This window comes from Ambystoma mexicanum, chromosome 10, assembly GCF_040938575.1.
Source record: "Ambystoma mexicanum isolate Mex_15411 chromosome 10, UKY_AmexF1_1, whole genome shotgun sequence".
Taxonomy (NCBI): Eukaryota; Metazoa; Chordata; class Amphibia; order Caudata; family Ambystomatidae; genus Ambystoma; species Ambystoma mexicanum.
The window spans coordinates 1,516,528,643-1,516,554,803 of record NC_090932.1 but is presented as its reverse complement, the minus strand read 5'-3'; the positions used below and the strand labels follow the sequence as shown (position 1 = coordinate 1,516,554,803).

General features: G+C 45.1%; 1 protein-coding gene across 1 annotated transcript in view; it reads right to left on the bottom strand.

Moving 5' to 3' along the window:
- The window catches only part of DNAH10 (dynein axonemal heavy chain 10), a 2,725,177-nt gene that overhangs the window by 109,917 nt on the left and 2,589,099 nt on the right, over nucleotides 1-26,161 (bottom strand). The window contains exons 73-76 of the mRNA XM_069619694.1: nucleotides 21,858-22,029; nucleotides 18,643-18,774; nucleotides 18,224-18,435; nucleotides 17,966-18,133 (exon numbers count right to left, since the gene is read on the bottom strand). Coding sequence (XP_069475795.1) covers nucleotides 17,966-18,133; nucleotides 18,224-18,435; nucleotides 18,643-18,774; nucleotides 21,858-22,029 — 684 coding nt within the window. The remainder of the gene's footprint in view (nucleotides 1-17,965; nucleotides 18,134-18,223; nucleotides 18,436-18,642; nucleotides 18,775-21,857; nucleotides 22,030-26,161) is intronic.

The window sequence follows — 26,161 nt, the reverse complement described above, 5'->3', positions numbered from 1 at the left end:
GACAGCAATTGGAAGCTTTTGAAAAGCATAATGATGAAACAAGAATATAACTTTTACGTATAATAATTCTTCCCAAACATGTCGTAGCAATACCTTTCCATTTATTGGTGTCCTGCCGGTTTTGTTCAAACAGTCAAGGGCAATTTGCTTGGCAGGGAGAAGCAATTTTACCCGTTCGATAGATTCCTAGCTATTTCAGGGACTTGGCTGCCCAACGAAATGGCAGTTGTTCCTGATACTTCTTCTACCCCACTCTTCAAGCGTTAAATTTGATTTTGAACACAGAGGCTAAGGAAAAAGTTCTAATTTCTTTGATAATTGTAGGAAGTGAAACCTTTAGGTCTGTAACTGCTAGAAAGACACAGGGCCTCATTACGAGGATGCCGGTAACCCGCTGGTGCTACCGGCGGGTTGCCGCCTTCCTCGTAACACCGAAACCGCTGCCTGACTTCCCGGTCCCGTCGGGACATTACAAGTCCTGGCGGAGTGGGCAGGCGACAAATTTGATAATTCCCTATTACAGTGGAGTCCCACAGGTGTCAGTGCTTCCGTGACAACTCTGCGAGCAGGTGCCGTTGCACCCGGCAGTTCAGACCTGCTGGACGTAACGGCCCCCACCCGAAGAGGCAGAGTGTGGTGGTCCAGAAAGAGTGCCGGTACGTTGCTACAGGCACCCTTATTTCCGGACCCCCACACTCATAATGAGGCCCATAATCTGTGAACAATGGGTTGTATTTGTCTGCTCCCCATCCCACCCCATGGATATCTGATCATTGCCCAATGTGCATAGCAAAGAGCTCCATCATGAGGGCATATAAGAACGGTAATAATGGACACCCCTACTTTGTGCGCCTCTATAAAGATTGAAGGACTTACAAAAGGCCATATTAGCGGCCACCCTCACCTTGGGGGATTTCTAATTTGCCTTATCATCATAATGATATAATTCCCAAAAGCGCATTTTTGAGATACCCTATGGAGAAATCCTCAGCTAATATGGCTGAATATTTTCCGGGCATCAAGCAGGAGAAGGACTGACCTCTGTTTGGCTCTATTCACTTTTTCAATAAAATAGAGTATCATCCTTAAGTTGTCTGCTACACTCTTATTATGAATAAACCTTTATTAGTCAGGCTCAATGAGGTCAGCAAAAGGGGTCAGAGCATCACATCATTATTCTATTCTAAGTGATAGGCCTATAGTAGGAGAAAGAAAACCTTGGCTAATCAGTCAGCGGTGTGGGCAGCACACCCAATGTCCACTTAGTGGACTCTAAATGTTTTTAATAATTGAAAAAACACTGGTACAGTCATCTGATAGTGCTATCGCAACGTGAAGCTTTCGCGAGAGGACACTTTGCCTAGTGCCAAGATTAGCGGTAGCAGTATTCCCTCAGCAGTTTGTCAATTTCACATGCTATGCCTGCGACAACTTGCTTTGTGCACGCAGTCGCTGTGAATTACCAGTGACCTTCATTTGAAGAATAGAGCCCCACATAACTGAAAGCTTCACGTTCCGATAACACCATCAGATGGCCGTACAGGTCCTGACGAAGACTCATTTGCCCGAAATGCGTTGGCCCAATTGCACATCTGCTTTCAGAATATGAACAATTTATTGACTAATATCACATTAATTAGTGAATAAATCAAGATTGGTGCTTTTTTAGAGTTGTCTCACGTTTTTTTTCAATTATTAAAAACATTTAGAAACCACTAAATGCACATTGGGTGTGCAGCCCAGACCGCTGGCTGATTAGCCAAGGTTTTCTTTCTCGTTCCATTTTTTTAGTGCTTTTCACAGAGGCGCTGTATACTGGGTTTGCACCCCACTCAGAGATTTAACTTTATTTTATACTAGAAACATAAGAAACAATCAACAATTGCTGTGCACACTCACTACAGCACAGGCCTATAGTAGGCACATAGCTCATGATCCCTGCCAGGCTTGAATATTATGGTGATATGGGATTCCTCTGATGTCCATGTTATTCACGCCATTGATGAAAATGGTTATAAGAAAAGCAGGTACTGGAGCAGCTGGGATGCAAACCTCTTATAAAACAGCTGTCCGGGCCTGGACATTTGGGTTAATTTGAGAGATCTAATTGCCCTGAGTACTTCATCTGCAGAAATTGGGTCATCGGTCTCTGCCATCTGTTCTGATGATAGTGTAGGAGCCTAAATCTAACCAAGGTAGGGTTCTTGTGTGGTTGAATCAAGTGCAACCTTTTAATAACGAGATGCATACAATGAAGCACAAGCCTCTAGTTCACTTTTTTTTTTAACCTAGTTCATTCTTCCTTTGTAATCGTGTGTATGAAGCCTATATTACTCTTGATTGGGAGATGCCTAGCTAATAGGATCCCACATTCTTAACGCTACACGAAATACACTGCTTGGACCTAAAGAGCATGCCCTCTATTTTATTCAAGATAAGGTCACTTAACTGAGCTTTAGCCGTCAACTTCCTCTTGAACACCTGTGATTAATTCACCTTTTTTGTAAGCATGCAGAGTCTTGAGGAAAGCCCCATACGCTTCCATTTTAGGTGAATCAAGGCCCCCTTGATGTCACCACATCTCCTCTACTAACCTCAGATGACCTCCTCCTACTCTACTCTTCCTCCAGATGCAATTCCCTCCAGCACCTTTCCTCTACTTACTACATTTGATAATCTCGTCGTCCTCCTCCTCATGAAAGTCTCTCCAGCTCCCAACAGACTGACCTTTTCCTCCTCTTCTTAATGTAATTCTCTCCACCATCTCTCCCTCTACCAACAATGTTCGACAACCACATCCTCATCCTAATGTAGTTCACCCCAACTCCTCTTCTCTACAAACCACCTCTAACAACCTCCCCCTCCTATTAACAAAATTATTTCCATGTCTTCTCTACCAACTACCTCTTGATGTAATTCTCTCCACCACCTATCGTCTGCCAACTCTCCACAGCCTTCGACTATTTCCATCTTCTGGTTCTCCTCTGCCTTTCACTCAATAGCCTACTTCTTCGCCACCTTCAAACTGGCCACCTTCATTTTCCACTCTTTACTCGAAACCCTGCTCGGGGCCTAGCATGTTTGTATAGTGAGACTCCCCCTCTGCATGACTGGTATTATTTGTGAAGATCTGCAGCTGCAGAGTAGAAACAATGGAGGGCTGGGATTGCCCATGGGATTGCCCATGGGAGGGTATGAGGCTGGTGGTACTGGTACAAGGCTATATCAGCTGTGGTAGCTATGTTGGATTTTAACAAGTGATTGGGTAGTGTGGGGAGACAGTGTAATCAGACTGTTTGAATGTGGGCTGTAAGTACCTGTGGTCACAAAGGGTCTGAGTTGTCCCTTAAAATGCTCTCACATATTTAGGAAGTTCTGTGTATCATACTTATATTTGAGAGCCCACAAGCTTTGTGTCTAGGTCTGCCACAGTCACTGGTAGATGAACCTGGGCGTGCTCAGGATTTTCCTGCATAGGAAGACGCATGATTCTGCGAGTTGACCCGCGGCTCCGTGGGAGTCTGCGTTACACATGAATGTTTGGTGGCTGGGTTGTCACTCTTGTGGCACTGGCTTGTAGGAGGTGTAAGCTAGTTGATAGACTTAGGGTGGGGTCTTTTAGTGCCCCTTTGACTGTCCCCTGCCAAGCGGCCCAGACAGTGGGAGTACACCTCAGTGATCCTCCTTATTTTGCCACCTTGTCCGTCATCTGGTTTCTCAGGGAGGTACCTGGCCCGTAGGGCCACTCGTCCACATAGCCAGTCAGGCAACCTTGTCACAGGCTATTGCAACAACAATTGTAACAGAAGACCATGATTTTTTCACACTACCAAAAGCCAGTGATAGAGTGCTTTCTTGTACTACAACTTGCTAGCCAGTAGTCTTTGCCTGCTTAGCAAGTTCAGAAAAAACAGGAAGAAGCAATCCCAGATGATCTAAGCATTTGCTCTATATTGTAGTTGTTCATTTGTAAAGCGCTTATACACAAGTGAAGTGCTTCAAAGCGCTTCAAGGCGGGAAGGGAACAAGGGTTCCTTGTCATTTTTAGTCCTTGAAGATTCCGAATGATCAAACAGCAATAACTAGCATACTAGTATAAGTGCGTGACAAAGGTGGGGCGGGAAAGGAGTGGGGTGAGCAGGAGAGGAACATACAAGACAAAAAAGGTTGGTCATCAATGCACCTATGCATGCAGGCATAACCAGCTGGGGAAGCAGGGATGGGGGGAGATAGAGGAGGAATAGGAGAGACAAACATGCTAAGCCTAGTACATTCAAGGTTGTGTAAGTGCAAAGACAGAAGTGCGAGGGAGGGGACGGGGACAGGTGCGACCAGCCCAGTGGCCGGGGTTAAGTGCAGAGTGGGTGCGACTCTCATTAAACGAATTCCAAGTGCAGTAGTGCAAGGCAAAGTGCGGAGGCCCGGAGCCAAGTGCAGGACTGGCGAGGGAGCCTGGGACCTGTGAGGCTCTGGAGGTGCACCAGGCGACCAGTCAGCTGACTGAGCCGGTCGGGGACGAGAACGAGGGAGGGAAGCAGGAGAGAAGAGAAGAAGGTTAGCAAGGGAGAGAGAAAGAGGAAGAGAAGAGGAATGTCTTTAGAAGTTTCAGGAAGTTAAGGAGGTCCGGCTCAAGATGGAGAGAGACAGGTCGGCTGCTCCAGAGGGAGGCACCTGCAGAGGATAAGGATCTACCCCCAAATCTCTGTTTGGAAATGTCTCACCCGCAGAGAGTTGTAGAAGGCTGAGCGGAGGGCTCTGTAGGGAGAGTATTTAGGAAGAGAGCGTTGTAGGTAGTAGAGGCCCCAGCCCCAGAAAACCTTGTGGACTATGAACAGGGATTTGAACTTGATCCTTGCAGCCATGGGGAGCCAGTAGAGGGAATGCAGCACTGGAGAGATGCAGTCCCTGGGCTTGAGGCCAAGGTGATGTCTGACAGTTCTCTTCTGGTTAAGTTGAAGAGGTCGGAGAGTAGAAGTAGTGAGACTGAGAAAGAGACTGTTACAGTAGTTAAGCCTGGTGACCACCAGGGCTCTGGAGACAGTGAGCCTCTGAGAGAAGGTGAGAAAAGGTAGACTACCTCTGAGGAGGTGCAGCTGGTAGTGGGACTTTCTGGACATGTTTGAGATGTGACAAGAGAAGGAGAGAGTGAAGTCGAAGATTACCCTCTGATTTTTTGCCTCACTAGTGGTTGAAGGTGCAGGACCAAGGGTGGTCAGCCAGAGAGAGTGTGGGGAAACTGGCACAGAGGTCCCAATGAGGACCATCTCTGCCTTACTGGCATTAAGGCAGAGATCATTAGCAGCACACCAGGACTGAATTGTGGATAGACAGTCCTGGATGAGCGAGGAGGAGGAAGAGGCTGATGGTAGCCAGAAGGAGAGCTGTGTGTCATCCGCATAACACTGAAAGTTTGAGGTGAAGGCAGAGATTTTGTGGACCAAGGGGGCCATATAGACATTGAAAAACCAGGGGGTTTAAGGTCCTGTCATTGTGAAATGCACTTCTAGCATCCAAGTGGGTGCTGTGGGCCTTTAATGCATTTGTGTCAGGAGAACCCTACTGATACTAATGTATGTAAGGAAGCTGGTCAGCGCATCTTTTGCACTGCTGTACAGTCCGACAATGAATGTGCATGTCACCTTTGTAAATGAGGTGACCTGTTCCTTTCATTTATGTGGTGCAAGTAAAAAAAGTGCCTTTCTTACACTTGGACCACTTTTTGAGAATCTGCTCCAGTATCTCTAAAATCTGCAAATTTGTTCTGTTTACATCATCCAGCATGTATCAATCAAAAGACAACTGGTATCACAATCCTTCCTTGATTGGAGCCTGCCTCCCGTACCGATTACAAACATGGTACTAGTAGAGCATGCCACACTTTTAGCTGCAGGCTATCATGACATCTCAGACAGGAGAGTGTGATTGAGGCACCTAGCAGTACCATTTGAGCAATTACATGCATTGTCCAACGCACCAAAATTGAACTCTGCTGGTAGGGGAGGGAAACAGTTCCACTGTTAGAAAACTGCACTGTCAGATGCTGTCTGAAGGGGACTAATGGCCACATTTCATTTAGCGTTGAAAGCCTTACCAAACAGGAACATGGAAAGATGCACCTCTGGATACAGCCCCAGGTGTACGGCCAAACAAAACTTCAGGACAAGCTCGGAATTGAGTATCTGCTTTTTACCCAGTGTTGTGATCCCCAGAAAGACAGTGGAAAAAATAATAATACCCAAATATCTGAGTGCCACCCTACTGAGTACAAACATGGCTTGCCTGTCCTGCTCTATGGAAACTTGATTATAGACCCTCCGGAGCGGGTGGGTCCACAGTCACGTTTTAACCCGCTGTGCCTTAACAGAGGAGAAATAACCATTTGCATATCAGATTGGTACCACCCACAAGGACAGTACAGCACCGAAATGCTATGCAATTATGCGCTAAACAAGATCACCGATAGCAGGGGCTCTCACAATTTTGCAAATGTGGAATGCTTGGGGTTTCCTCCTAAGTTAGAAGGGTAAACCAGATGTGGAACCCTTGCTCTCTGTGGACCTAGAGAGCAGCACAGCTTCCCCTCACTTATAACATCCAATGTGTCTGGGGTTGCTGATGGTACTGCTGTTCAGAGGAGAACTGCTTAGCTTTTCGTTGTAGGACTGTCCTTCTGGGTGAGACCAGACAGATATGCGTCACAGATGGCCTCAAGAACATACCAACTCCCAAATGAGGTTCAATGGTCTTTATTTTGATTTCCAACAGGCCAAGTGGCCATCCCTCTCTAACCTAGTAATGGGTGGTCCCACCCTAACCCAGACTTCTCACAACCCTGATTTTGTTCTAGTGATCAGTGATATCTACAATCTCTCTAGCTTTGGATGATGGCCTAAAGGCAAATGCCTTATCTATCTAGCCTCCCTCAGGGAACAATCAAGGTTTCATATATGACCACTTCCCCAAGATGTATTTAAGGGTCATGCTTCTCAGATACCACGGTTTTCAGCCTTCTGTACTCTGATGTTCTTCTCCCTCGGTCTCTCTATCACTCTCCCTTCCTCCTGCTGCTCTCCTCCCCCCTAACTCCACCTGCCGTCTCTCCTCTCTCTCCCTAGTTCTTCCTCCTCTGTCCTTATGATGTTTCTCTGTCTAAGGTTTACCTTCAAACGTCATTCTTATTTATTACTCTCGCCTCTCCTCCTACACCAACTCCTCCTTCCACTACTACTACTACTACTACTTCTCACATCTGCACTGCTGCTGCTCCTCTCTCACACTATTAGGGCTCCTACCTCCACCCTACTATCGCTCCTCCACACTGCTATTGCTCCTCCACACTACTATCACTCCTCCCTCCACACTACTCACAGTCTCTCAATCACCATTCCATTTACTTTCACTCACAACACAGTACCATTTTATCTTACCAGCCAATAACTCAACGTCTCTAGCAATTGCCTGTACGCTCCTCCACACTGTCCTTCCTCCTTCTGGTCTCTTGGTCTGCCATCTCTTCCTCTAACCTCACCCAAACAACCCACACATTCCTGTATTGTGTCCCTCTTTTCATCCTCCCCCTCCATCTCCCACTGATGCTTCCCCACTGGTTCTCTGGCCCAATTGGTCTATGCCTATCCCGCCTGGACATATTACACTTAAACTAATGTTTAAAAGGGGGAGTTAACCCCCACCCTTGTCCTTGCTAGCGTCAGCCAGCCTTTGACAATTGTGGCTTGCTCTGACAATTGTCGCAGGTCACGTGAGCGTTGCAGGATTTTCAATATTCAACATTGAGTTATTCAGCAGGTCTGTTACAGGCGAGCAAGTCCTTGTCTGAGCGAAGTCTAGACTCATTGCGATTATCAATGCTGCTTCACATAGTGGGTCTTTCTCTTTCACTTGCTGGTTGGGAAAAGTTGGCAAGAAGCATTCCCATGGAGGCAAAGGTGGGCTTCTCTGGTGCTGGTACATGTAGTTCTCTGGAAAGATAAGAAAAAGACTGGCCAGCATTTCCATATAGACTATGGGTGATAGAGGGTGGTACTGCAATCAATTGTACAGGCCCAAAGAGAAGGGACAGGGACTGAGGCCATCCCAATTACCACTTTCCTCCTCCAGTGTAGGAATGGCCCTGCTTTCCACCCTTCTTAACATGGTCAGGTTACTGACCCTGTCACATATGCAAATGGATTCTTCTACTCTGTGAAAGGCAGAGTAAGTTAAAACCTCCCCTTCCCTTAGGGTTCAGGTTTGGCTCAGCTATTATTACTCTCCAGCCAGGAGTCTCCAGGCTAGGCTGATGATAATATCATTTTTCACATTCCTGCCAGCAGGTATTTCATTCCCATTGTTTAGGCTGGGTTGTTGTAACCCACAAGCCACGGAACACCCACGTGCACCAAAGTCTCATTGGCTCTCTCTCTTCATTCAGTGTCCTCCCAGTATCTGGTAAATAGCCAACAACAGGCTCTCTGGCTTCTCTCCTTTGTCTCTGTTCTCCTGCAGGGTCTGAGACATAACGCTGAGCATACCCATGGCCTGCTCTCCCCCATCTGTGCCTGGTTTCCACCAAGGTCTGAGATATAGCCCTCATCAGGATCTTGGCTTGTTCTCCTCCTCCTCTGTCTGGTCTGTGCCATGGTTAGCTCTCTTCAAGCTCCCGCTTCCATCCTCTCTCTACCTACAGGATGGTAGCTCGTCTTTCACACTCCCTGAGGGGTCTCTGTCCCTTTAATAGTATGGCCGATTGATCTGATTTTCAGTATAATTTCAAATGTGTTGTTTTCCCGTCTCTCTTGAAAACCTGTCATCCAAGTCTCTCCCTAACAGTCTTTTCTCTAATCCCGTAAGCAATTCTCCTTGTGTCCAATCTTTAGTCCCCCATTCACAATTATGCATGATAAAGGGCTAGCCAGAGCCCACCGTAGCCTTAAAAGGTTATCCCACCATTTGGAGTCAGGCGGAAGCAATGACGCATGTGCATGGCTCCACGGCAAGAGTTGAGTTCTCTTCGATGTGTTCTGGCAGGCCACTGATGTTCCTTGGATGATGCCGGGAAGGACTGCTCTCACAAGTGAAGGAACGAGAGGACAAGTGTTGTGTTGGCTTGGGGACTTGGTGATCTGCAGCTGCGTTGCGGTAACCGTCTCTGTGAGTGACACAATCTCTAAGGACCACTAGAGTTGTTCAGTAATGTCATGGCTGTTTACGTGTTAAGTCTGAGAAAATGTGGGATGTCTCATTGTACTTCCTAACCACCTCGCTGCAAGATAGAGGTTGCGTCAATGCTTGCTCTTAGAAGGCATGAAAACCTGGGGCATATGGAGAGGCTATGAGGAAACCCGTTCTAACTCCTCCAAGTAGGACTACATGCGGTGGGTGGGCATCCAATGTCCTAAATAAGTGTTAAATGCCTTGACTCAAACACTTTACAGATATGTGTTATTATTACCAAAAAGTTACCTGAAACTAGTGAAAAAGAAATAAAGTTGCTAAAGGTACTTCTTTCTTTCTTTCATTCTTTCTTTCTTTCTGCTTAAAAGATCTTGATTCACTTCAAGACTGACAGCCCTTCTTTTGTTTTTTTAGTGCTAGATGACGTTAGGCCTCCAGAGGAATTTCTTAAAGAGTTGCTGCCTTTGAGGCTTCTGGGCGATTAAAAGGCAACCCACATTATTTCCTCTCTCATAGCAGTAAAAAAAGACAAGAGAGGGAATAGTCAGATTGAGTGAAACTCACAGGAATATAGCTTCAAAGGAAGCACAGCTGCAGACCCACAAACAATCTAAACAAAAGTGAGTCCTCTTTTCCCTTCCCAATTGATATCTCATGCCTGTAACTCCTCTCCCAATGCCCTTCTTTGTGTCCCGTTAACATTCTATCATTATAATTGTAGGCATACCATTGATTTTTCTTCAGCTTTAAGCACCATCGTGTGCTTACCCGTGGATGCTAATGGAAATATGACCCTTGGTGGTGGGCCGACTGTGCCGGCAACAGCCCTGCTGCCCATGTTAAGGTAACGTTGCTTCGCTCTGCCCCTTAACTTTGGTGGTGTGCCATTACTGGCAGGTTCAACTGGCCGCCTCTGGTTATATCACCTCATTAAAAAGCACCTGTTAGGGAAGTTGGATGTCTCAGATGCCATATAGTCTGGAGGTGTCAAGGAAGGGGCACATACTCTTTCCCTGGTGTCTCGCTATCAGACCCTGATGTGTCTCGCTCTCGCAATGTCATGTTCTGGTTCTTCATTCCACCTCTATCATCCTCAGTATAGGGATAACTCCTTTAGAGTCGACATAGCATAAAACAATGGTGCTTACCTACCTTCTGTGAGCACTGGCCATAACCCACCAAACCCTGGTGAAGGAGGGTGCACGTGCAGCAAAGTATTACAAAAAATACTTCAATTTCCAGGGTTCGTAGTAAGATTCAATGGAGAAAAGTGGTTATCTGCACATACTGAAGGGGATGAGCTCATGGTCCTGAACCTTGTTTTGAGCTATAGACACTTTTCTTACCCTAAATAGGCAGCACAGTCCTGTTTTTACAGCAGGATCCCAAAAACCATGGCTCTTTGGCAGGATACCATTCTTCCTTGTCACTAGAAACAGAATTGTGCTGAGCTGTGCGTTAATCATCACATCTCTTTAAAATCAGCCATAAATCAATTTTGATTACCAATCTTTTTGCTATACCACATGCTGTCAATTACTTACTGGTGAAAGTTAACACTTTGGGTCTTATCACTAGTTGGGAGGTAGCCCTTAAATGCGGTGGTAACAGCGTTACTGCCGCATTTAAGGGCTGGCCCTATCACGAGTCTGGCTTGTTCACCCCCAGCTCAGACCTGGGGGTAAACACACTAGGAAAATGACAATTTTCTGCGCAAATACCGCCAGCGGTATTACCATGCGGTAACTGTGCCAAAAATTCCCGTTTGGGTCCAAAGGACCCAATGGGGAATGGGGATTAACAGTTAGCACCCAACTCGTGATCCAGCGGTAATACTGCCAGACCGGTGCGCGCAAAAGCTAATAAAGTTGGGCGGTATCCCAGCTGGGATACCACACAAATCGTGATCAGGCCCTTTGCCTTTAAACAAGGGTAGAACACTACCTTAAAAAAACTCACTAAGCATAAAGGTCCTCTACCCGACTACTGTTTGGCATGCCCAGTAATATATTGCTTAACCAGTTTCATCAGAACTAAAACTGTAGTCCCTATTTCCCAAATTCAAGGAGCGTGTGAATAGAAAAGTAAATCAAATACAGTAATCAATTAATCACAAATACCAGTTAACCTCCATTATATAGGATGTTCATTACACAATTAAAAAAGCACCTGTACTACCCAAACACTGCAGAAGAAAATATGACCAACATTTGTCTCTGTTACTCTTATTTAGATCTTAACCTGCACACCCTTAATTTTTTACTAGTCAGATTTTGGGCTTCCTCTCCCTCTCCCTGCACTTGTCTTTTTTTTGGGACCAAAATGCTCGCACATGTAACTCTTTCTGCTTCATTGTAGCAAACTATGCCTTCCTATGTATGTTGTCATTCTAGTGCTTGCTTGCTAGTGAGACATTTTTCAAAAGGAAATGTCCAGTGTACAGAGTAAAGTGTACAGAGCTAAATAAATTGACAAAAATGCACATTTCTCCGTAGGAAAGCAATAATAATCTGGAAAGACACTGGGGGTCATTTTAAATAATGCAAATTGCATGCAGGGGACCGCCAAGGGTACCCTGCATGATATTTTTAATCTTGACAAAGCGAAGTGTAATTGTGAAGAGTAAAACGAGACAAGCTGGCCCTCATTAAGAGTTGGGTGGTATACAGAAAAAGTACAGTAATAACGTTTACCAGCACTCTTACTGGACTGGTCAACTGCAACTGTGCCGGTAGGGGTGACAGATTTACCTCCAGCTCAGAGCTGGAGGTAAATCTGACCCTTACTGGCAGATAAATGCCTGTATTACTGGCACGGGAATACCGTTGCCAGTAATTATGGCAAAATCCCCTCACCATGGAAATATGGACTTACCGTGAATACCGGCACTTGTGATCTGCGACAAGTGCCGGTAGCGGTATTTCTGTTTTTGCCGGTACCGGCAAACCTGTAATGAGGAACAAAATCACCTCTACTCTTCACTTTTACTCTCAGAATTGTAAAAAAGTAAACCCAGCCTGCAAATTAAGTTTTGCAGGAGGGAGTTTACTGATGGATTCCTATGGATTTAGCCTGCTCATTAGCAGGCACAAATCTGAGGTGGACTTCATAGGAATCTCTTTCTTTTGCACCTACATGACAATCTCATGCATGTGTAAATCCTGGTGCTCTTCCAAGATGTAGAAGGAAAGCAAAGCGTAGATGCAAACTCTGCATTGTACCTATCTGTTAGGGAGAATTCTCTGTTAACGCTAATTTCCCAAACCTAGTGAGTCCCCCAGCAGCTTTGCTGGATTTCTGGGCTTTATTTTTTTCTCCTGCTAAGAGTGAGACTCTTTTTCTCCCACTCTTAGGCATGATTTGAGCATGTTCTTTGACTGTAAATGTGTTTTATGGGCTATGGGGTATTTTACTCCATAGGGCTTCATGTGTTTTTGGTATGTGTGTTACACAGCATCCTCAGTGCAGTAACACAGGGGTGTCATAGTGACCCCCAAACATAGACTCCATACCCTGGGACTGACTACTGTCTCCCAGGGCATGTAAAGTCACCATTGGCTTTACTAGTCTCAAATTGTGAACAGAACCAGTACAAACCATCATATTGTGGAAGTACTGGTAGGGGTAATTCGATTGCCCCTGGGTCTGTTTTCCAATGGGGCACTGTCCAGTCCCCCCTTGTCGAGTTTCTGGCTGGTGGCAGTGGATACCACGCAAAAAATATTCCATCGGAATATTTCCTATGGATTTTCCCATTCATTTTAAACGCACCACTTTTTGGTGCAATGTTAAAGATACCGCCGGGTTATTTATTTAATATTTATTCCCCGGTTGGGTCTTTTCGCCAGGACTCGGTTTTAAAATGGCATTTGTGTTCGCCTCTGAAACTCTAACCCAAGTCGAGCCCTTTGTTCCACTTTTTGGCGGGCTTCTCCACAGAAGCCCTCCAAATGGTGCCACTCTGTCTGGGGTCTACAGGATGTGTGGGAGGGGGATTAGGCACCCTGGACTGAGTTGCCTTGGCAACTCAAGTCGCACTCTTGTGTGATTGGCCCAGTGGTGAGCCGCCCGGCATGTTTGAGTGACAGCTAGGCTGATGAATGGGGGTTTTTCTGCATAAAAGCAGGGCTTTGGGGACTGGAACTTCTGAAGTCGCCACAGGACCTAAAGAATCCAAAGAGGGGAGAAGCTGAGCCATCTACAATGACGACACCACCGGTGGAGCCGTGCTGTACGAACTCACCACTTCCCCGACGACAGAGGAGATCTTCTTCCAGGAGAGTCTTCTTCCCTTTGAGCTGGTGGGACCAACCAGTGCGCCTTTTTCACCTTCCTGGAACATCTTGTGGTCGAATCGCCTGTACCAAGCACCCCGGCGGCCGGATAGCCACGCTTCACCACTACGGCGAATAAAAGGGTCGTACCTTTTAATCGGAAAATTCCGCAGTGCAACGACCTCCAGCATTCTTCCTCGTCGAGATCATCTCTTCCTCTGGTTGAAACCACGACTTGCACCCGCTGCCAGGAACAACTGCCACTGCTGGAGCTTTCTCACCATTTCAGGTACTGTGTCCTGCCTGGTCTCCCTTGCAACAGATTGTCCAAGGTGTCCCGTAAATCCTTGACTTTCTAACTGGGTTGACCTCAGACCTGCTAACTTTACCTTTCTGAAATGATCCAACCTCTTTTTGACTTTTCTGCAAAGACTTTGAGTGCATTTCCACTGTGTGATCTTGGGCACATTCCGCCTTGCTCTCTCCAAGAGTAGGCCTGGGCTATGAACTTTTTGCTCTACAGTAGACCCTGCCTTTCTTGACTTGCTGTGGTTTCTTAAAAGTGTTGGTACTGTCTTATTCTCCTACTCTGCCTTTTCTCTCCCTTTTTAAACGAATTATTGGAGTGCCTTCTACGGTTACGCGCTCAACTCTGTTTTGCTAAATAAATGGTGTCTTAACCTAGACTTGTCGAATGATTAATTAGAGAGGTGTATATACTTATAGTGACTGTGTTTGAACTTGCTTGATATATTAGTGCCAGTGTATTTTCATAAGTGTGTTTTTAAATAAATAATTATATACTTTTAATACCAAAGCTCTGGTCAGTGTTTGCTTGTTCTACTGTATTTTTAGCCCTATTGTGTATATTCTATATACTGCCTAACTCTTCTTGAGAGAAGTCTGACTGCTCAGCCATAGCTACCAGGTAAATCTGGGTGGTACAGGCTGCTACCAATTGGGTTTACTGCTTACTCCTGTAGTCTTAAACGTTTTGCAGTGGTCCCTAAGGAAACTGCGCATGTTTCTGCCTAACACCCTCCTATGCTACACCTTGGACGGGAACGAAAGTGAGTTGGAGAACAAAATGGAAGCGTAAAAGCAATAGACCATGCCTTAAGCTTTCATTTTGCACGTTCACTCATTGGAAAATAACCCCCACTGTGTTTCTGAGTGGTTTAGTTAAGGCTTCCTGTTGAGTTTATTTTAGACCAACCACTATAGACTATGATAGGACTGTTGCTTAACGCTGTTTAGTAAACACAAGAAAGGGCACTGTAAGGAAGGCATGGTATCAAACAGTGAAGACAGACACAAGTGATCACAGTTCAAGGATGTTTCTAAACTTATTTTGGGTTTAAAAATCCTAAATGTAAAGATAAGAGCAATCTGCGACCATTAAATAATAATAATGCAGTCCTAGTAGAGTCGGCTCAAAATAAAAGGGCCTATACTAATGAACCTATTGCCAATCCTTACTTCTAAATACAAATGGTGTGGGATACAATGTTATACAAAAGAAAAGAGTTCAAGAAATTATATGTCAGGATAGTTGAACCGTTGGCTTCCCTTCCCCACGTTTCAGGCCTGGTCAAGGCGGCACACTCAAGCTTAGCACATACTCTGGCTTTTTCTAGCACAAGGATGCAGTTCAATATTTCAACACAGACTGGTCGTGTATCAGTCTCCCCAACTCACTGGCTGTGTTGATTTCACAGATGCTGATTTGTTCTTGGAGCCAAGGACTGTACCACAGCGGCTGCTGCTTCTCCCCACCTTAATTAGTGAAGCGAGAAGGCCCGGTACCTCTGACACACAATACAGGATTCTTTAACCTGGTTTGCTGGTCTTACGCTTTCTAATCTCGAGGGCTTGTGAGAGTAACGGTTTCATGTCGGAAAGGTCAAGGGAACTTCCCTCCTTGCGATCTCCTCCTGGTTTGCCATTTTCTTTTTCTCGTTCAGCTTCTGTCTCAAAACTGCTGTTTCCTTGTGTGCTTTGCCTCCATCAAAGTGTGCTTTTGTGCTCTGCCTTTTATCCATGTGGGGAAGCTTAAGGGAAGTCAGGTTTGACTGATGGTCAGTAATTGCCTGACCATTGTATTGGGACACATCAGGTATACTGCTTGGGTGTTAGTCTTTTTTCTCCCAGAGCGGGCTGTCCGTGTGAAAGTGTTTGTGTAGGAAATGGTGGGGGGGAGCAGGGGGTTAGAGTTCCTATGTATCCTATGCGTTAGGATGGGGTAAAGGTGTTACAGGGAAGGAGATACAGGTCTCGCCATCAGGCGTCCCACTTCCACACCCCTAAAACCCCTCATCCAGGTGATCCTGCCGCACTGATCCACCCCCAGGAACTGGATACAAAAGCGATGGCCGTGTCCTGGCCCCCTGGATGACAGATCTGCAGGGACTAGTGTGTGAGACACCTTCTGGTTTCTCTACCCTTCCCATATGTGAGGTGGATATACTTGGTCTTTTCTTTGGTTCTTCGATTGGAAGACCTTGAATAAAACAAGAGGGAAATGTATCCAAGGACTCTCGCATAGTCCAGAGGTTTCTTTTCCTCCTGGTAGAGATGAGGTGTTCATGTTTGTCTCCCGAATGTATCCCATAAACAGGCATTGAGGGGTTGATTCTGGAAGTAGGTGCTCTCTATATTTCGTGGCAAGCTTTTTGTAAATAGTAGGTTCATGGGGTTCCGTCTCCGTCCACTCCCACACGGTAGAAGTTTGGGAGTAACAGTCTGAGTGGCAATGGTCTGGAGGTAAAAATTCCCTATGGGGAGTTGGAAGTTCCTGCAAGAGAGTCCACAACGTAGGGAAGTCCCTTACCACAGTGACATCTTCGAGGAGCCCAGGAATGATGGCTGTTGATACCAAATATGACTCTCCCCTGGTGTTAATGTACATGGGTATCTTGGGGTATATTTTGTTATCCCAGTGTAACTCTAACTAGGGTTGCATTCTCGAGGTCTGTTGTTGTAACCAAAGCGGCCCCTCTGGCGGTCTGTTTACTACTTGAGTCGATTAATGCCTTTACTTGTTTTCCATTTACCATGGCCTTTCCATACGTAAAGTCAGCGAAAGACTGACATAAGCATAAACTAAAGGTTTCCATATGTTCTCTGGGTTCCCCCCACTCTTCCCCTTTTAAACAGCCTATTTCCATGGGTTCTTCCTTTAGATTTTTAGGACAGTTTCTGGCCAGATGGCCAGTTTCTCTACACAAAAAGCAGATAGGAGGAGAGGGTTTGATTCCTTTATGTTCTTCTCTTTTGCTTTCCTCTCTAGCCCTTGGGTCAGTTCTTTTAACTACCATTCTTTCTTTCGATATCCATTCATTGGATTTAAAGGATCCTCCCGCTCTATCTAGTACCTTGGGTTGGGAGCAGAGAGTAAGTTTGGGATCTTTCCGCTCTTCACTTCGATGTACCAAGTGAAAGTGTTTGACTGTATCCAAATGGTTTTGGGCAGTCTCAATAACCATGATTAGGGTGGGTCGATTCAGCTGTAGTACTGTACTTTGCACAAATGGTGGTAAAGAATTGGTGAACTGCTCTAAAGTAATAATTTCTACCAATCCTTCCATTGTTTTGTTGGGGTGGGTTTCCCCGGGGTTGAGTCTAATGGCCCTTAATTTTTGCCGACAGCAGTTACAGGTTTGGCCTCCCTATTTAGAAGCACCTCTTTTATGGATATAAAGGTAGCAGCCTGGGCAATGTTAAGTAGCTGATAGGCGGTCTGTAGCTCACCTTTCAGCAAAGGCCCTAAATAACATTTATTTATGTTTTCCTCTCATCCCAATTGCTCGGCTAATCGCTCGAAATTCAAAAAGAAATTCCCTAGGTCTTCGCCCTCTTGGTATAGTTGTAGTATCCCTTGAGGTAGTAGGGGTCTTGCCTGTAACTCAACCAATTTCGTTAAATTATCTTGAAACCAGGCTTCGGCCTGAATCTGATGGGTGGCCAGCTGGGCTTTGGCGGCTGTCAGGTCGGCCATATCTTCCGGTGGAATAAGAGTACCTTCTGTAGTATTTTCTGAATCAGAAAGAAAACAGGTCTCGACTCCCTCTGATAGTGTTTCAAAGTCGTCTGATTCCTCTGAGTCATATTCCGACAGAGGGGAAGAACTGCATAGGTTGATTGCTAACCCTGATGGACCAGGGACCGAAACTGATTTGGTATCAAAAAGGAACGATTCAGGAAGAGGTGGATTCAGAGTGCTAGGTCTAATGATGCTGTGTGTTGGTCGTATTTCTGAGATTATTCGATCCAATTGTTGAATGTTACAGTGGGAAAGTGGAAGGGTATATAATAACAGCAGAGTTTTGAAAAATAAATCTTGTTGACCAGTTGGAAGTGAAGCTGGGAAAACAAGACCTCTTTAAGAGCAGTTACACGATCAGAGTCGAGAAGTTCAACAATTCTATTTTCCCCTTCTGGTGGTACAACGATTATCAGCATTGATGCCCAATGTTTGTCAATTGAATCATATCCCAGTCCTGACAGCACCTTCTTACCCAATATGTATACTGATTGTAGCGCCTATTAAAATGGATCATCCAGTTGCCCAGTGTTTTCAGGGTTTCTGGTGCCAGCTTCCTCCAGATGTTGGGGAGGAGCCCATTGAAAAGGGCGCGAGACACTTCATCCAACTCGTAGCTCATTCCCACTTCACCAGCCAAAGCCTGCACATGATATTTAGAGACAATGCATGAATTAAAAGAAAGCAGGATTACCAGACTGGGCATGCAATTAAAAACCTAAAATAAACATACCCTTTGCAACTCCACAAGTGATTTGGACATTCGGACAATCAGTTTGTTAAAACGCTCCAGTTCCTGCAACAGGACCACTGTGGTCGGGGAAATTTCCAATCCCAAGTTCTTTTTGATGATATCGAGATCAAATATTTCTGGTAGCCTGCTCTGTATATCTTTGGCCACTTGTGCAATGTATTCATCTCTGCTAATTCCAGTACCAGTTTCACCTAACAGGAAAGACGGTTGTAGAGATATCACCGAAACAAAGTTAATGTACGGTTGGGCAACCATGTGCATGGTGTCACCATATTGTCTGAAAATATTTAGTGCATTGCATTTGTATGTCCTACTATGTTCAATATGCAGACTATTTGGAACTTAAGAGCAATCTATGAAAGAATTTTACATTAAAGTAATAGTTAAATGTTACCTACCTGTTTGTGGCTGCAATTCTAGAAGGTGAGACCACATGTCCCGCGCTGCCTGGGTGTAGTATCCAATTTCAGCATTTGAATGAAGGCCAAACACCTCCGGGGTGTTTGCGAGAGGAAGGGATTCAATTTCATCTGAATAGAAGGTAAAATGCATGTGAACAAAAACGCTTATGAAAAATGAGCAGTCAAAAATAGGAACATTTATTTACATAACGCACTTGCTTAATCCCTCAGTTAAGGCAGTGAATAAGTCAAAGCAGGGTTTGTGTAAAACTCTTCATTTTGGAAAATAGAAATTGAGCTTAATAAAACAGGTATAGCAGTGGTTTGGAATGGAATAATTGTATTTTGTTTCATCTTTTCAAAGCCAGGCTTCAGCTGGCAATGGCCACAAGAAGCCGAGCTTCTATGACACTCTTGAGGCAAGGTTGTTCCATCTGTCTCGCAGCCACTCCCCCTGCCTTGCCCTGTCTTTGGCCATTGCTTGTGCATATTCCTACCACACCACAGAGTAGCAGAGTAGGTGCAAGAGCATTAGGAATTTCAGCGCCAGGGGCGTTGCTGGGGGGGGGGCTAAGGGGGATATAGCCCCTGATCTTTTGGTTGTAGCCCCGGATAGAATCTCAGGAGCTACAGCCAAAAGACTAGCTAGCTCCCAGTCCCAACAGTTCCGTCATCAGCTTAGCCCTGAGTCTTTTCCAGACCTAGCAACTCCCCTGTTCAGCGCTATACTTGCTTTCCTGACACATATCTATTGCCTACCTGGAAGCGACTGATTCCTTCCTCATCCCACTGAATCAAGCAACTACTCGATTCTCTAGTTGACCAGCAGAAATTAGAATACCTGCATTACTTTGGAAACACATGGGGGCCATTTGGATATACTTGGATATGTGCTATTGCTTGTGGCAGTGTTGTGTCAATCATGATTGTAAACTAAAATTAAAAATCAGTCATGGGCGCCCCTCTATGAGAATTAACACAGGGAAAATGGCCTGTTCTATGGGATGGTACCCACTCTAGAGTCTGCACCCACATTTCAGCTCACTGTACCTTTCACAGATGGGAAATATCCTTTGCATATAAGTCTTTGTCCCGCCCACATGGGCAGTTCAGCACCGAAATGCTATTGCAATTCCCCTCTAAACAAGAGTACCAACAGCAACCCCATACACGTGGTTCAGCCTTGTTGGGAATCATCAGTGAGGTGAAGCTGTGCCTCGCTGAGCACAGTGAGCAAGGGGTCCACGTCTGGATGACCCTAGGACACTTAGGGTGACTAATCCTAAGGCCCTTGAAAAAAATCAAAAATTAGTCATGGGCGCCTCATTAAAGCGCTTGTAAAATGGGGTGCTTATGGCGGCATGGAAAGCAGCGTACACAATTACAATTAAATGTTGCCCGACATGTGAGCAGAGCATGTGCGAGCATGGCAGGCAGCGTGTAAAATGCATCCTTACGGGGTTGCCCTGCGTTATGCTGGTGGCATGAAGCTGGCAGACCCCACTGGGATCTCCTGCATTTGCACCCGCACGGAAATCCATTCTGGTGCAAATGCTTTACCATTTGTATGGCGGAGAGGATGGAAGATGGCAGAGATGCAAGTTGCGTTCCATCCGTCCTCTCTGCCATTCAAATGATTGTAAATGCGGTATGACGTTAAAGAAAGGTCTCAAAGCCTTATTCAAGGATTTTACACATTCCATTAAGGTTATGCTCCCAACGAATATGAGCTCCAAAGAGTCTTTATTAAATCATGAAAGTAAACTGCTCGTGCTCTGGCCTGAATAAACGAAAAGAAGCAGCATTTAGTGAAGTCTTCCTTGGAGGTTTCTAAAAAAAAAAAAGTAAGATCGGGAAAAGTGGTTTCCTTTAGAAGGACTCATCTGGCTGACAGAAGGCCAATACCAAAGCCTACAGTAATTCGGGCTCATCAACCTGGTGTAACTTGACAACTTTGCTTACAAGTGTGAGCAAGGACACTGCACTCTTGCTGATACTCTTATCAAATGTAATGGCCTCTTAACAGCAGTGGATGACACCCTAAAAAATGGAAAATAACCCGATGGTAGAAGTAATGTGTGCAATCGATTCTCTGGATCTTGATTCTCTGGATCTTAATCTGATCTTGGTTAACAATCCAAAATGTTGCTTGAAAGTCTTCAAATGCTCATATACATGGAGTTGCCCTGATTATTAATCTATGATACTTGTTGTGTGTTACTAAGACTTGATGCAATAGCTCACAACAACATTTAACCCTTCAACTGTGGCAGAAATTCCTGTAGCAGCACTCAAAGAATGTAACAATCAATTTTCAGGGAGGTGTATGTCACATCCTTAGCACTGAAAACAGTGTTGAGGATGTTACATAAACGTCCTTAGCACAGAAGCCATTAAAAAGATGATGCAGGTGTCAACCCACCTGCCTGTGATACATTAAGTGAGGGAAAATAACTAGGGACACCACACATCTTTTTTTAAAGCAAATGGGGAACATGCTTGCACACTTTTAGTGATGTACACAAGCATCCTTCATTTGTGCTAGAAAAAAAGGTTGTGACTCAATTACAGTATGGACTAGCATTTTTTTAGTGGTTACATTTCTAAAACATATGATATGATATTATATGTCATTTATAATGCGCCTATACACAAGTGTTTCAAGGTGCGACGAGGCAAGGGAGGGGGAATAGAGGGAAGACAGAGACAACGATCTTACTAGGCCAGGTGTCATTGAGGTGTCATTGAGATCGTGCAAGTGCAGGGAAAGGGGAAAAGTGCAGGGAAGGGGAAACGTGCAGGGGGAGACAGTGCAGTACATGAGATCGACAGTAGAAAAAAATAATAATAAATCTAATAAAATAAAAATAAAAGCAATAAGTAAAAGTGCAGCCAGCTGGTGGCAAGGGTAAGTGCAGACATCAGGTGTTAAGTGCTGGTAGGGGACTGTAGGGATACAGAAAACAGTCCCCAGGTGCAGAGGTTGCCAGGGAGGCAGTGCAGGTGTGCAACTGGCGAGGGAGGGGACCTGGGCCCGATATCAGAATGTGGCCAGGTAACCAGTGCAGTTTCAGTTTCAGCCAGGAGTTCAGCAGGGGGGAGGGAGAGAGAAAGCAGAAGCAAAGAGGAAGGTTTTGGGGTGCTTCCTGTGGTCTGTAATATTGTTTCAGCATTTAACTTTTAGGCTATCACGTGGGAATACCATTTCTTACCTACAAATGTGTCCTTTTCATTACCCTCTGGAATTTTGTAGTCCACCTCTTCATTATGGTAAAAATGGAATGGCTGAAACGTGTCAAATATGAAGTCGCCCAGGTACTCGTCCATGTAGATGGAAAGGATGCGACGATCAAAGCTATCAATGGCACGACCGCCGTACATCACCTATAAAAACAAGCATACAATCATTTTCAGATCATGAGAGTTTATCATTGCTCCTTTCTTTAGATTTGTGTATGGGGTTCGGGAGGGGAAAGGTTGCCTATTTCCCTCCATCTAGTGTGAAGGACAATGGGATGCAAATTCTCTAGAATGTATATACATTTTTAAAGGAGCCGGGGGGCACCCGCTTCTCTGTAGTATATTTTAAAAACGGCTGTTTGGATTTTGGAAATTAAGTCAACGCTTAGTGCCCAGGTTGTTCCTTATTTGGTTCAAATCTGCCCAACGGTTCCTGCGCTACGGCTGTTAAACTTTTCTCTATGGGAAAGGGAATGGGAGTAGGCTGAAAACAGATCCGTTTTTAGTTTTCTTAATAACTTCCTTATTTTTTTATGTATTGCTCCCAGAATTTAAAGTTTGTAGGGGGCCCTTGTCAAATGTTTTGTGTGGAAAATGTCACCACACCTATCCATCAAGTAAAATGTTATTAGAAATAGAATTTGGGGTACAAAATGGCAGCTTTTCATTTCTGGAAAACCTCTCAGCCAATATAAAGGTTTAAAGGAGCAGTGGGCATCTCCTTCTCTGTCGAATATTTTAACAACTGCTGGACGTATTTACCCCAAACCAGTCCCAGAAATTGAATCAATGTTTTGTGTCCAAGTAGTTTCTTATTTGGCACTTTCAGCGCTTTGGCTTTCTCAAAATTTGACTTTTTCTGTATGGGAAAATGAACAGAAATAGGCCAAAGACAGCATGTTTCATTTTTTAACAAACCTTTCCCAAAATGTTCTAACTGGAGGGGTGCCCGTGACAAACATTTTGTTTGTAAAATATCAGCCAATCCTTCCACCAAGTCAAAAGTTATTAGCAATAGAATTGTGGGATTTCCTCCGACTCATAGTTGTCAGCTTAACTATAGGGCGGCACATACACAAAACCTTTTAACCCTTGCATGAACAAATCTAAAAAAATCCATCGTAAATTTATGTTTTTGTGGGTTTAATCGGTTTTCAAATAATGTCAACTTTTTTGCAGTTAAGTGAATGGTTTTCATTGTTAGTGGTGTGGAGTGAGTGGTTATACTTCGGGTTTCATTTATTTATTTTTTGTATTTTAATTTATAATTTATGATTTATAATTCATTGTTGAAGTTATAGTGGTATACAGAGAGTGTTGGAACCTTAACGTTATCCCCCCTCTTTCTACATGCACGTGAGGGTCTGCTATAGCCTTGTGTATGTTTTACTGTGTCGTAACTTTCTATTTTTGAAAAATCACAAAACCGGAAATCTCCCAAAATTGCTGATACTGATAGCAGAGGGCCAGTCCCCAACCCCACCCCTGTGCAGTGCGAATGGGTGGGGTTGTTCGGATTTCACCATTGCCAGTACACCCCAGACTGGTATGCCGACCTAAGGCCAAAATCTCAGCACACCAACTGTTGTGGGGCTGGGGCCAACAATCGCAAAATCGTCAATCTCCCAAAACAGCCTATACAGATAGCACAGGGCCGAACCTCCCCCGTGTGCAGGGCGAATGGGTGGGGTTGTTCAAATTTCACTATTGCCAGTATTCCCCAGACTGGTATGCCGACCTTGAGCCAAAACTTCAGACCACCAACTGTTATGGGGCTGGAGCCAACCCCAAACATACAAACAACCTTTCACAAATATATATAGATGTAAGCATTCTTTGTGTGGGAACACAATATATAGGGGTAAGTGTATGTAACATGAGCATTTGCTGTATTATTGTATGACATATAAGCCATAGCCTTTACATTTACTACATGTACGCAATAGTTTTCATATGCATAGTAGTGTACATGTGCTAAACGTACATCTTCTACATATACCTGTACATTTTGTATAGGTGCACATTGATTCTGAGGGTTTGTTATAATACCTGAACAACACATGGTGCAAGTGTGTAATAAGTAGTGTTGTAAAATCGTGCATGGTAAGGGTGTGTCATAGGATTGTGTGTCGTAGGAGTGAGTGTGTGTTGAAGGAGCATGCGTCATAGGAGCATGTGTTAGAAGCGGGCGTAGTAAGAGTGTGTGTTATTAGGGAACATTTACAAAATGTTCATCTCACACAAGTATGTAGAGAGTTTTGATATAAAATTTACCTTTATTCTGCTCATGCATTGTGTGTCTCCTATATGGATGAAAGCTCACATTAAAGTAATATCTAACTTTAATGTTTGTTTTAAATAGGTACAATAGGTGTATATTACTTTTACAGTTCATACTTGTATGCAATTACATCTCGTAAAAACTGACATCAAAGTCAGCACTGACTTTTATCTGAGTTTTCAGGAGATTTAAATTGTGTAATGTACGCACTGTAATATTCATATACCTCTTTGTACAGTTTGTGCACATTAATCACATTAATTACACCTCCTGAAGACTGCAACATGCAGTGCATGTTTCTGCGTATACCTTTTAGGTTGTTGAACTAGGATATCATTGTAATGTAATCTCACTTACGACTGTCATACGCACATTGATTCTCAGAGTGGGTAATGTACATATTCTCAATGTACATCTATATTTTGTAAAGAAGCTGTTCCCAAAACAACTATGCATGGGCCAGGACACCATTCAGATATTCTTGCAAGGTGGAACTCAGAAACCACTTTTGGAAGAAAGCCAGGGCTTTCTTTAAGGAAAACCTTTTCCCGAAAAAAAACCAGGAATGGGGGCTTGCAACACAAGGCCTGCAGCCCGCTAGCTCTACTGGCCGATGTGATCTTAACCAAAAAGGCTGTTTTCAAAGATAACAGTCTCAAAGAACAGGAATGTATGGGCTCAAATGGAGCTGCCATCAATAATGTCAGAACTGGATTTAAATCCCAGTCTGGGACAACAAAAGGGGTTGGCCGAAATTATTCACAAGGCCCTTCAGGAGTTGGGCCACAAATATCCTTTGACTGTGGAACCTTAAGGCCTGATGAGGCCAGTGACAGAAGGAACTCCATCACTATAGTTGTGGGGCAAGAGATGGGATCGATCTTGCGTTCCCTACACCATGCCTCTAATCTTCTCCACCTGAACGTGTACAGAGATCAGGCAGACGGTCTGCGTGCAGCCACCAACACCTCAAGTACCACCTTTGAGAGGTCCCAGTCGTCATACCTCATCCTCTCAAGAACCACACATGGAGGTTGTGGGACTCTGGATTCGGGTGCAGTACCTGGCCTTCCAACTGGGTCAGGAGATCCAGGCGCAGAGGCAACCAGTGAGGCGGACAGATGGTCAGATCCAAGAGGCCGGAGTACCAAGTCCTCCTTGCCCAGTCCGGGGTCATCAAGATCATGGTTGCTCAAAACCCCTTCAACCTCCTGAGAACCCAAGGGATGACTGGAATAAGAGGGAAGGCATAGTGGAGAGGGAAGGTCCAATCCACCAGAAACGTGTCCCCAAGTGCGCCGTTCGCTGGGAATTCCCTTGAGCAAAACTGTCTGCACTTCCTGCTGGACTCTGTGGCAAACAGATCCACTGCCGCGGTACCCCAGAGGAAGATCTCTTTCAGGACTTCCCAGCACACTTCCCAGTCGTGTCAGACCATGCTCTGCCTGCTTAGAGCATCCGCCAAGCTGTTCCCTGTCCCCACCAGATGAACTGCCGAGACCGAGATCTGGTTCTACAGCAACCAGAACCGCAGCTGCATCGCCTCTCTGCAGAGGGGGAGGGAGCGCAGGCCACCCTGCTTGTTCAGGTAGTGCATGGACACTGCGTTGTCTGTCAGAATCAGGACATGCTTCGCCTTGAGAGAGTGGGCGAAAGCCCTCAGGGCTAACCTGATGGCTGGCAATTCCAGCCTGTTGATGTGCCACCTGGCTTCCATTGCTGACCAACGGCCGATCACCTGCAAGTCCTCGCAGTGAGTTCCCCAAACCTTCAGAGACGCACCCGTGAGCACTCAGGCCTGAGGCCAAGGAGGCCAGAAGGGTTCCCCGCCATGATATTGTTGTCGTCGGTCCACCAACTGAGGTCGACCACTGACCTGGACACCCTGAGGGAATCCGTGAGGGCTCACAGGTACTGTGACCACTGAATTCTCTAGAGCCACTGCAGGGATCTCATGCGTAGCCTGGCCTCTGGCACTAGAATTTCTTTTTAAAT